Source organism: Uranotaenia lowii, chromosome 2, assembly GCF_029784155.1.
Source record: "Uranotaenia lowii strain MFRU-FL chromosome 2, ASM2978415v1, whole genome shotgun sequence".
Lineage (NCBI taxonomy): Eukaryota > Metazoa > Arthropoda > Insecta > Diptera > Culicidae > Uranotaenia > Uranotaenia lowii.
Genome location: NC_073692.1, coordinates 78,932,648 through 78,945,923, shown reverse-complemented (window position 1 = coordinate 78,945,923; position 13,276 = coordinate 78,932,648). Strand labels below are relative to the sequence as shown.

Genomic DNA, 13,276 nt, shown 5'->3' with positions numbered 1-13,276 from the left:
TACAGACCCTTCTGCTTTGCAGTGTGGAAAAGGGATATGAAAGGGTTTTCGATTACAAAAAATAGGAACCCTACCTCATTTCAGCAGTTGTAGGAGAAAGCTTCCGTACAAGTTTTTTGGCATAAATCAAGTTCATATTAAGCAAAAGAGACCGTACAGTAAGAGAGAGGTTGTTTGCGTACGAATAATTTCAGACACTCACTCAAATCTCGAAAACTTATTAGACAAATGGAGCAAATAAGACGTGATTTAGATACTTAAAATGTGTCTATAGTATTTCGTGAACCTCTCCCACATTGGCAGTGAAAAATGTTGAGGAATCTATACCAATAAACTATTCATTTTGGCATATTTAAAGAATCAATGTAAACTTTATGAAAATAGAGCAAAAATTGCAGATATTTAAAAACTCATTTAGAGATGAAGTTTCAGGAAATAAAATTAAATCATCTTTGAAGTGCAATTTGAAACTCAAATTCCAGCTTATGTTATGTTGAAATTTTATTTAAAATGATGCCAAAAAAAATAATAATTTCTAGAAAATTCATTTATTTTTGGAGGTATTGCAAAGCACACCGGGTCTGCTAGTGATTTATAAAAAATTATCAGTAACTTTTTAAAACATTAAAAACTGAGGCACAAAACTTGGTATTTTGTATATAAATAAAGGGTGATACGGTCAAAATTTGTCAAGGGAAAACGCGTGTAAATCGGTGAAATCGTTTATTAAAAAAATCAAATTAAATTCCTTTTTCAAGTTTAATTAGTATTAAATTCAGAAAAAATATTCAGTTAGGCTTCCGCGTTTCCAAATCCGAATTGCTGGGCCTTACGCTTAACCTCTGCTATCAGATATTGTACAGCCACCTTGTCCACCTTCTTCGCCGCAGAAAGCCAGTTTGCCTTGAACTGCTGTTCGTCCTTAGCAGTTTTTTTGGTCGTCTTTAGGTTCCGCTTGACAATAGCCCAGTATTTCTCAATTGGGCGGAGCTCTAGCGTGTTGGGAGGGTTCTTGTCCTTGGGAACAACCTGCACGTTGTTGGCGGCGTACCATTCCATGGCCTTTTTACCGTAATGGCAAAATGCCAAATCCGGCCAAAACAGTACGGGACAACCGTGTTTTTTTCAGGAAATGCAGCAGACGTTCATTCAAACACTCTTTCACGTAAATTTCTTGGTTGACAGTTCCGGAAGCAATGAAAATGCTGCTTTTCAAGCCACAGGTACAGATGGCTTGCCAAACCAGATATTTCTTTGCGAACTTTGACAGTTTCATGTGCTTGAAAATATCTGCTACCTTTCTCCTTCCTTTGGCCGTATAAAACTCCTGTCCCGGAAGCTGCTTGTAGTCGGCTTTGACGTTGGTTTCGTCGTCCATTACCACGCAGTCAAACTTCGTCAGCATCGTCGTGTACAGCCTCCGGGATCGCGCTATGGCCGTCGTATTTTGTTTATCATCGCGATTTGGAGTCACTACCTTCTTGTAAGCCGATAGTCCGTCTATTTTTTTTTTGGCTCGATGCACGGTTGTAGACGATACCCCAGTTTATTTGCGGCATCTCGGAGAGAAAGGTTAGGGTTTCGCTTGAGAATACCGGTAACTCTCTTTGTCGTCTCAGCGGCTTCCGGTTTTCGATTTCCCCCCGATCCAGACTTCCTGGCTGTCGACAAACGTTCCCCAAACACTTTAATTACATTTGTAACGGTTGATTTGGCAACTTTTAGCGATTTTGCCAGCTTTGCGTGCGAGTAGCTCGGATTTTCGCGATGCGCGAGCAAAATTTTGATACTCTGCTCTTCTTCCTTGGACGGCATTTTGACAACTGAAGAGTGAATTCCAAAATCAAAATAGGAGCAAAATTCTACACACACACACACACACACACACACACACACACACACACACACACACACACACACACACACACACACACACACACACACACACACACACACACACACACACACACACACACACACACACACACACACACCTTCAAAATGATGGGTGTTCAGGTTTTTTAAATGCAAAATTGAAAGAAATACGTCAAGTTGACTGAACCAAATTTTGACCGTATCACCCTTTACGGACCAAAAACGAGAATTTTCAATTATTCACTTCCAAGATATTACATTTTTAAAAAGATAAGTTGGTTTGAATGTCGAGATATAGAATGTCTTCGAGTCCTTACCGTGTTAGTTACTGTAGATTTTTTAAATTTTTACAACGCTATGAAAAAGTTCTTCCAGCCACCGTTTAATCCGTATGAAAAATTAGAAAATTAAATTATTCATTTATTTATTTCCCTCTTTAGGTTTTTTGAAAAAATTGAAGAGGGTAGGGTGACAGAAGAAAAATTTGATATTTGTTCCGGTCTTAGTAAAACAGTACACTCAAAACGGTCTCATTTTCTCAACGGTTTTCTTTTGGTAGTTGGAAAAAGATTTGAACGCTGCTGACGTGTTTTGTCGAAAAAAAGTAATGTGTTTTCCTCACTTTCTTCAACTTCTCTTCTCACTGGATTCTGCTTAGATTTGTCCAGATTTTGTGTAGAAAATTCCAAATTAAATGCCCAGATTTGACAAAGTTTAGAATAAAATTCAACCTGATTTGCTAAACCCTGATAGTGCAGAAAAATTCAACAATGCTTACTTAAGCTGCTTTGGTGAGTCTAATCATCCACCAAACATAGCATCAGAAAAAGTGTGTTTGTGTGAGCAAACAAAGTTGTGAACTCTCACAAGTCATAAACCTGCCAACATTTTGTTCTGATGTCTTCGGCAACATTTTCATACAAAATTAAGTGTTCTGCAAATTATTTGGAACTTCAAATTAACTTTTTTCTAAGCTTTATAATATCATTGATTTTTTTCAGTACCTGAAAGAATTTTTCAGCCAGAAAAAAAATATTCATACAAATTACAAAATATTCGTTATTTATATTGCATTAATGTTCTTCTAAGGAGAATTTCAATACAAAGCTGAATAAATATTAGTCTTAATTTTTTAAAAAAGGAAACTTTTTTGTCTATTCAATAATGCTGGCAAATGGACTGAAAGCTCACCTGAACAAAATATTGCTCTCACCCGACGTTTGGAAGTGTACTATTATAATTGCAAACTTACCGCACAAGTCGTATCTTGAACGATTTCCTACCACAATCGGACAGTCGACTCGTTTTCGCAGATCAATTATTTACCAGTCACTAAAAGCCGTGCATACATTACCGGATTTAATCACAAAATTAAATTAATGTATTCGACTGTTTATATTTCTACTATACTGTAGCAGCAGTCACTCTTCAGAAGCAGTTCGGGAGCTAGTCGGTAGAGTTAGTACCTACATAGTTGGGGAAAGCGAACCCGCGTGCGAGCGAGCGTTCAACTCTCCGACAACTGAGGATCTACCGGGTGACATGTCAGGTTCGATTGCGAGGAAAACCTGTAGACCGCAGGACCCCTCGCTTTCTGCCCTACTTCCGGTTTCACCACTCAACCCAGAGCATTGATTGCATAGGGGTTCAACTACTGCTTAGCGACAACAACCTCTGCCGGGCGGCTGCTGCTTCTGCTCGCAGATTTGCTTTGGCCATTCACACATTGCGGATTCCGGTGCACATCAAGAGCTCCCATGCAAAAGCCGCTTCTCGGGAGCGCTCCGGGAGTAACCACTCCGTTAATATTTGAATAATTTACGCTAAACACTCGCGCTAATCGAGCCAGCCAGCAGAGTTTCGAGTTTCATCCCGGCCGGACTGGACCAAACTCATCGAAACCGGGAGGGGTGATTGTTTGTGTGGGTGTCTCTGTAGGCCAAATTGCGTGCCGTACGTTACGTTTGAGTTGCTGGAGCGAACTTTGCTCTACCAGGCCAAAGTAGTTGGGTATACGGTGTAGACGCTAAACACCAGAAATCGTAAAGCTTAGCTGCTGTCTATCTCTATTTGCCAAAGTGGTTTTTCGGAAGCTACCCGGTACTGATTGGTTTTGTCCGGTCATTCGGTCGGCCGGCCTATGAATGTTGTTGTTGCTGTTGAAGGCAGAGCTTAGTAGAGATAGATCCTGGCCATGGGTATATCCTGGGAGCCAAGGCATTAGCAATGTGGTTTCCAGCAGGGAAAAGATTTGTGAGTGATGCGATAATTTATACGCTACTTAACACGGGTTTTGTGGCGAAAAAGTTAGGTTCAATCGTTTTCAGTTGGAATGTGCTACATACATTATAATTAGTTATTGAGAAGGTAGCTACCTGATCGATGATCGAGTTATATGTTGGTTGCAAAAAATAAATTTATAAGTCAAATTGAATAAGAAATAACAAAAAAAAAAGAAATACTTATAAACCAAACTTTTGTCCATCAAATTAATTGACCAATCACCTAAGAAGTTTCAAAGGTTTTATGAGTAGTTTTTTTCTTTTGAAACAGCACATTTAACACGTTTAAAAATTATTTAAATTGTTATTTGTTAGAACATTAATGTTTATTAAAATCTCAAAACCATTTATCAACTCCTTGAAATGAAAGCTACAACTTATGTTTCGAATTGCAATAAATAGAAGATATAATTTCATTATTAATCTTTTGTTCTCAAAACATTATCTTAAATTTGCTATCTAATCATTATTTCTTACCTAGAATTGAGATTCTGTATTTATTTATACATCAATTTTTAAAATTCTGCCAAACTAATTATTTTACATGAATAAAATTCCTCTCCAAAGCAAAATTTGGTTCCATTTACTTGATTAAAGTAATTAAAAAAATATTTCAGACTTCCCCTGTTAAATTATTATGAATACAATTCTCGTACCCAAATCCTTCTATGCCCAATTGTTCGATCATTTTTCGAGTTAAAAAAAAAAAAAATTATATAGGAGCACCCTTTTGTTATTTATATCATTCTACAGAACAGGAACAAAGTCTTTCAGCTTTCCGTATATTATCAAAATGCTGGCGGCATGCGAACTAAAACCAACGAGTTCCTGTTAGCCCTCGCGACAGCCGAATACGACATTGTGATGATTACTGAGACGTGGCTGAAAGATGACATTTCCAACTCCGAGTTAGCTTTAACCCATAACATTTACCACTGTGATAGAAATTCTAATAATAGTCATTTTAGACGTGGTGGTGGTGTATTGATTGCGGTCCGACACGGCATCGATGCGGTATCCGTAACAGGACCTGATTGCGACAGCCTCGAACAAGTTATTGTGCGCATAAAGCTTCAACATCGTTCTGTATACTTGTTTTGTGTCTACTTCAGGCCCACTAGCGAAACTTCTTTGTATGCATCGCACATGTCCGCTCTTGACTATATCCTGAATACTGCAACCTTTCAAGACTTCGTTGTTGTAGCTGGGGATTACAATGTACCGAATTTGCATTGGAGCTACGACGAGGATGCTAATGGATTTTTGCCAGTAAATGCTTCCACAGAACAGGAACTCGCTGTGATCGAATCGACAATAGCTTCCGGGTTATCACAGATGTGTTCCCTCGTAAACGTTAACGGTAGAGTTCTTAACCTCATTTTTATAAACAGACCCGACCAAGCTGAACTCGTGCACCCACCAAAAGCTATTTTAAACACTGACCGTCATCATCATCCTTCAATTTTACTCCTTGAGTATAGTTCCGATGAGCCTATGGACACGGGTAGCCCTCTCCGTCAAAATTTAGACTTCCCGCACTGCAACATCGAAATGGTTGCTGAATTATCAGACGAGACAGATTGGCAATCAGCCTTTGAAGATCTGAATGTCGATGATGCGGTATCTGCCTTTTACAGTCAGCTTTGGAGCGTATTACGCGAGCACACGCCCCATAAACGATCCACCCACCGCAAGCCCTATAAACTTCCCTGGTGGAACTCCGAACTGCGCACAAACCGCAATTTGGTCCGAAAAGCTCGCATACGCTACTTCCGAAGCAAAACGGATACTAATAAAGCACTCCTATTGTTGTTTATTGTTTATTGTTTATTTAATATAAAATCATCTGACACATGTAGGTGTCTTAATGATCTACTTAATATTATTTGTACATAACATGATACTATTCCTAAGTTCTTAGTTGGTCACTCAAGTCAGATTCAATGCGGCGTCTAAAAGTTGAAATGGATACATTGAAGTCGAAGACATTAAAATAACGTAAAAAGCATAATTTCGCGGAACGGAGAGGGTCATTGCTGCCATATCGCGTGCTTCTTGGTTCCAGAGAGAGCCAATTCCTATTGCGCAGGGTTCTTTCTGGAGCATAAATATTGCAGCGAGAGAGTATCCAGGAGCAGTTAATTTCGTTCCGAAGAATCTTTGCCACGAACATCGATTGACCGATGGAACGACGATCCGACAGCGTATGAAGACCAAGCAGGGCACATCGATGTGCGTATGGAGGTAAATTTAATGGATTCTCCCAAGGTAGCTCACGAAGAGCATAACGAACGAACCGACGTTGAATTGCTTCAAAACGCGCTGTCCATGCAGCTTCAAACGCACCAGACAGCAATTGAGACTAGAGAACGAATATTCAGCTCTGCGCAATTCCACCTTTGAGCGAAACATCCAGAATATTGAACGTGGTATAAAGCAAGATCCCTCTTCTTTTTGGAAGTATATCAATAGCCGCCGCCTCACAAACACTGTTCCTTCATCTGTCACGTTCCAGGAACGCACATCGGGAACTGCTAGAGCGTCAGCCAGCTGATTTGTTTGCCGAATTTTTCAGCAGTGTGTATAGTCCGCAAACCTTGAACTGTGACGACGCCTACTTCGAATCTTTGCCTACCTACAACATTAGGCTGCCACAGCCTGATTTCACTATGGGCGATGGAATCGAAAAGTTATTCTTTCTCTCCTTAAGAAAACCCATTTAGAACTGTCAAAAGTTGGGTGAAATTATAGCTGCATCCCACTTCCACTAATGCAAAACCATCACCCAAATTCGTCAGTGCTTCCATCACCTATTGAGGAGGTGTTTATTGCTTTGAGTAAGCTTGATCCGTCGAAAGGGCCCGGTCTTGATGGGATTCCATCGTCGTTGGTATCAAAAATCGCAGCATCTCTTGCCGTACCGCTACGTATAATTTTCAACAGATCGATTTCTGAATGTGCTTTTCCCAGCCACTGGAAAACTGCTTCAGTATCTCCAATCCTTAAATCTGGAAACTCTCACCGTGTAGAGAACTACCGGCCCATATCAATATAGTGCTGCTTTTCCAAAATCCTCGATATACGAAAGGCTATATTCAGCAGCTAAACCAATACTCACCGAATACCAGCACGGATTTGTAAAGAAAAAATCAACGCTGACAAATCTGATGTGCTATGTAAATGAACTGCACACCGCAACAAATAAAAAAAAGCAAGTTGATTCAATGTATATCGATTTCGCTAAGGCTTTCAACAAAGTACAACACAGCATAGCAACAACAAAGCTCGAACGCTACGGTTTTCCTTCATGGATATTAAAATGGCTGCATTCCTACCTGGTAAAACTCCAAAGTTACGTAAACATCCGAAGAACACACTCTACAGTATTCGACATGCCATCCGGTGTTCCACAAGGTACTCACCTAGGGCCACTTATCTTTGTGCTTTTCATAAACGACATAGCTATCTACCTCAACTCGACTAAACTACTGTACGCCGATGACCTTAAAATTTACAGAGTCATTGACTCGATAGTGGACTGCATTGCGCTTCAGGAAGATATGAACAAATTATTATTATGGTGTGATACGCATGGGATGGAAGTGAATGTCGGAAAGTGTAAATGCATAAGTTTTTTCAGGACTAAGGCATCAATTGTATACGAATATTCGCTCAGGGACTCCACCTTAGAAAGAGTTTCAACGATAAAAGATCTCGGAGTTACTTTCGATCAAAAGCTCTCGTTCGCACAGCATATCTCGACAACCATAGCAAAAGCGTTTGCCTTATACGAATTTCTTCACCGAAATACACTGAGTTTTGAAGACCCCTATGCTCTTAAAACAGTATTCTGCTCTTTAGTACGAAGTGTACTGGAATATGCTGCACCTGTTTGGGTACCTTACCAATCCGTTCACATCGAAAGAATAGAGAGGGTCCAGAAAAAATTTCTTCGCTATGAATTACGAAGATTGCCCTGGCGAGATTCTGTACGTTTACCACCCTATTCCGAGAGATGTGGTCTTCTGTCACTGACGTCTTTGAGTAAAAGGAGGACGTACTTGCAACGGATCTTCGTGTAAAACATCTTAACAAACGTTATTGGTTGCCCGCAACTGCTGCATTCTCTCAATTTGCACGCTCCAGCTCGACAACTACGCCTTAAAAATTTTCTCTGGCTACCAAGAAGCAGAACGAGTTTTGGCCAAAATCATCCACTACATCGATGCTGTCATGCTTTCAACGAAGTTTCCCACCTGTTCGACTTTAACGTATCAAATTCGATGTTTAAACGTGCAATCCGTGATTTAACTTAATTTTTAAAAAATACATGTATGTTACTTAGGTTAATTTTTAATTTTAAGACTTTAAGTCTGTATGACTTCACGGTCAAAGACTCCAAATAAAATAAATACTAGAAAGAAACTAATCAAGAGATCCGTTGCAATAATTTAAACAAAATTATGTTTCATCCAGGATAAAACAAAAAAAATCTTATAGGAGTTGTATGCAAAAAAATAAATGTCGATAAGAGACGAGATCCAAGCTCATCACTTTTCCAATCCCATCCTATCCTACCAGCTGCATGACTTTGCCTACTGCTCTACTTGAGCCCGTTAGAATGTAGATGTATATTTTTGTACTGATTCTGCATACATATATCGATGCAGGCTGGTTGTTTAGGGAAGTTTTTTTTTTTCAAGATCTTCTGTGTTTAAAAAAAATTGTTTCATATAAAATAAATTAAATTAGGTTTTGTTACTGCAATTTATCACCATGCAAGAACGCAAAAACATATGTATGGTGTTTTTATAAATTATATTGGTCCTATTACAGCAAAAACGCTGTAAAAAATAATGTTGTTTTGTTTCTAAAGACCGTTCGATTTTGGTACATGTGCCAAAGTCGGATGCTGCTATAATTCCCAAAATCGAATGTTGCTAAAACGAACGGAGTCTGTATAAATATCTAGATGAGATAGGTTTGAGTAACGATTTTGATGTGCTCTTCAAAACAAATATTTCTAATTTAAACCCATAGCCACCACCCAAATTTGCATAGATGTCTCAATTTTGGCAATTCTCGATACCGCCAAAAACTTTTCCTTTTATGTAGGATCGGCTTGATGATATGATACCTACTCTGTATTGGTTTATTTTTTTAATGAACATTATGTTTTTTTAAATGAATATTTTTATTATTCTTTTTATTATTCTGTAACAAATCAAATTCTGATATAACAAAACAAGCTCTGTTTGGGACATCATAACTCTACTACATTAGAACTATAATTTTCTCGCAACTTCTCCCGCTTATCTGTCTTCGGCAGAGTTGTAGCCAGTAAATTTTCACGAAAATTACATAGATTGGAATTTCATTAGCATCGCGTGAGACAAAACAATGAAGACAAACAAAAAAAAAGACATTCTCCAAACTAATTTTTGGTATTTTCCATACACTTATTAAATAAAAACCTGGTACCTAAACCACATTTTAAAAATCTGTTCAAATTCTGTTATTCATTTTGACCGAAATGGACAGTTTTCAAATTGCAGGGTTCTTGAAAATTAAAAAAAAATGCAATACGACACATCCTGGTGGTCCAGAAAAACAAGCGAAAAACACTCAAAATTTTAAATTCTCAATCATATTTTGATCATTGAGTAAGGTTATTCATAAATAACAATCTTAACTCAGAGACAATGCCAAAACCTCGAAAATGAATCCCCGGTTCTGAAATTCAGTTTTACAAAATTTTCTTGCTTGTTGAAAAATTATTTTTTTGCAAAATCCAAACATTTTATAGCTTTAAACTGGCGATCCAGAATTGAAAACTTGAATCCTACTCATATTTTTTTAATTTCACATTTCATTTTTAATTTGCAAGTCGTATGGAAGTTATAATAAAAACATAAATTCTGATTGAAACCCAACACATCAGAATTGAAATTATAGGTTCATGCTTGAGAGTCTAAAACAAATTTCGATTCTTGGCTTGTAATGGAAATGCTGATTTGGAATCAAAATTCAGTAATAGTTTTTTTTTTATATTTCAGAAATCGCATTGAAATTCCAAATCGAACTACAAAAGTTCAGGTGCAGACTTAAAACTTAGAATAAAAAATCAAAATGTTCATTTGAATTCAACTCGTTAATGAGTTTCACAATCAAAATAAAATTATCAAAATAATTTTTTCGTTGGAGAATTTATCTTGTAAGAGATAAATATATATATAATAATTTTGATTGTCTAAATTAAAAATATCATATTCTTCATCAAGTCATTTTGAAAACAAAATTTAGCAAAAAATAACAAATTTAATGTAAAATTCGAATAAGTTTTGTCATTTGTTAAGGAAAATGCGATTTTCATTTTTCTTAATATCATCTACAGGGTTTTAATTGTAGAAATGATTTTCGATGAAAAATATTCTCTGTTATCATCCTGTAAACAAATTGTAGGGAATTCCATATTTTTGTGTAGTTTTTTTGGTTGCAGTTTTTTCAAAAGCCAAATTTCAAACTTAAATCTTAATTTTGGAATGAATTTACTAGAATCAGATTTGAACGACAAAATTTGAATCTATTATTTTAACTTTTGAAAATGTCAATTCCTTTGAAAGATTTCTGGGAAAAAAAGCTTTTTCTATGCTAAAATCAAATGAGGAGCTAGGTTCGCCAGTGAGGAGTCAATTCAAAGATTTCTTTTTCTACAAAAGGGTTCGTTCAATGAATAACTTAGCTTACCATTTCAAAGATTTAAGAATGTATTTTTAAAAGTTTCTGCTTACAGTAGTTTCTCGATTTTATCACTATTCGACTTTATCAATACTCGCCAAATTCACGCTCGATTTTATCACGGTTAATGTTTCGATTTTATCACGCTTTAAAGAAATCGTTCAGAAACCATTTCCAAGACCTTAATTTTCGTTCAAAAGCGTGAGCGTCTTTGTTCATGATATTTTTTATGGTTTATGTATTGGTATATAAGTATTCAATTCAATGAAATTGCCATATAACTGCTTATTCTAGCTGTTTGAAAAGTTTAAAATCATCATTTGGAATTTTAAAAAACACACGGAACAATCGAAATAAGTATTTTAACGTCGAGCTAATGCTAGTGTTGTTATTTGTGCTTGATTGGGCGCTCTAAAAAAGTTAACTTTTTTGATTATGCGAATTATATAAAGATGTGGGTGAATTTTAGCATTTTTGAAAAGAGATAAGTGTCTTTGATTTTTATGTTGAATTTGTTTATTTGAAAGGGTGGTGTGCGTAATCCCGATTGGACAGCCTTTAGTATTGTCTGAATAGATAATTTTGAAGATCAAAATGAAATTCTTCAAGCTTTGCCTTAAAATATGTAAAAAGAATTAAATTTTCTGTTTTTCTACATATGAAAAACAAAGGACAAAGGATCTGCCCATAAAGCACATATCGATAAACACAATTTTCGAAGTCTAAGTTGCACAAATTTCAAAACAAATTTTGAAAAGGTTAACTTTTTAGTTAATCAAAGGTGTGAAGATTAAAATATTGAAATTTGAAATTTCCAGAAGAAATTTTTTTGGTGCATTTTTCTTTGAACTCTTTTTTTTAAATAGAATTAATAGATAACGACTGTTAAATTTCCATAAAAACTAAATAATTTACTTTAATCAGATGAAGATTATCAACTGAATATTATAAATGGTTTTATTTCAAGAAAAAATCTTATAATTTTAATAGAGAAGAGTATTTTGAACTGAAATCGATCCTTTGTGTTTAGTAATCTTTGATAATTAAATCTTATGATCAAAATTTATCGATACAAAACGTTTGCACTACTGAAAACATTATAAATTATCGATTAAAGACAATTAAAATACTTTTTCCATATTAATTTTTAGTTTCGCCAAATTCACGGTTTCGCCATATTCACGGTAAAATTTTTTTTGACCGTGATAAAATCGAAAAACTACTGTAATACGAAATTCTGTTTATGTAAAGAACCTAAAATTGAAGAATCCAATAGTATAAAAGATTAACTTTTATTTTTATTATTTTTGCATTGATTAAGCAAAAATATCGTAGTACAAAGTAGTCACTAACCCCCCCATTAGTCGGTTCTTGGTCTATGAAGATATTATGAATGCTCAATAACGAAAATTTTCATCACAATTTTGATTGTCGACTTCAAGGCTCGAAGGCTCTACATAAAATGAGACTTTAAGATATTTTAGAATTTGGCAACTATAAAGAATCAAAATTATTAAGTGAATTGACATAAAATTAAACTAATTTTCATGACAAAAAAATTGGGTTTTTTTTAATTTTCAATAGATGTCCTATGGAAATGATCAAGGTGATATGAAATATTGACTCTGAAACTGAACTACTGAAGAAATGATTTCTAAATTGTCAGTTCTCAGTCTTAATTCATTGCATGAGTTCTGAAACGAAAGTCAATTTTTTAAACACTAAAAAAAATCTTAATTAAGAGCCCTGAACTCAGAATTATGAATCTATTGAGTTTATGAAGAAGTAATGTGCGTGCGTTTGAAGACTACAAACAAAAGATAAATGTGAGCACCGAATATTTAGATTAGATTCTATCGGAAACCGAATTTTGGAAAACCATTTTTAGTAGCGGAGAATGAGGATACTGGATTCCCTTTTCTGAAGTTCATCATATCTTTTTGGAAAAATTTAACAACTCGCCGTCTTTTGCATTTTCTGACAGCGTGTAATTTCGAGTTTATATGCTCAAAAAGTGAGAACGATTCATGAATACATAGATGAACTTGAAGCATTTTCGTGAGATGTAATAAATTGTGATATTTTTTAAATTAAAGGATACTTGATCCTTTACTCAAGGAGACTTGATCCTTAAGTCAGGGTGCCCTGACCTTAGGCAAAAATTTAGCAAAATCCAAATTTTCATTTCACAGTTTGTAAGTATCAGAAAAAGTGAATTCCAAAATTATTTTCTAGATTTAACATGATGCTGCATTGAGTCCTATTCAACACTTTATTACTGGATAAATATTAGTTTTTGGATAAATTCTAGTAATTTCGTGATAACCCATGATCACGATCCATTCAGAAGAGAAATACATCTTTTTGGACTCTAGGGATCA

General features: G+C 35.8%; 2 protein-coding genes across 3 annotated transcripts in view; one reads left to right on the top strand and one right to left on the bottom strand.

The window, feature by feature from the left end:
- LOC129748498 (uncharacterized) overlaps positions 1–13,276 on the bottom strand; it is a 279,431-nt gene that overhangs the window by 237,386 nt on the left and 28,769 nt on the right. The gene's annotated exons all lie outside the window — the stretch shown is intronic.
- On the top strand, positions 4,962–7,298 carry LOC129741589 (uncharacterized). The gene is made up of 4 exons (XM_055733327.1): positions 4,962–5,903; positions 6,223–6,401; positions 6,673–6,846; positions 7,187–7,298. Exons 1-4 carry the CDS (start codon positions 4,962–4,964, stop codon positions 7,296–7,298), a joined length of 1,407 nt encoding a protein of 468 aa, XP_055589302.1.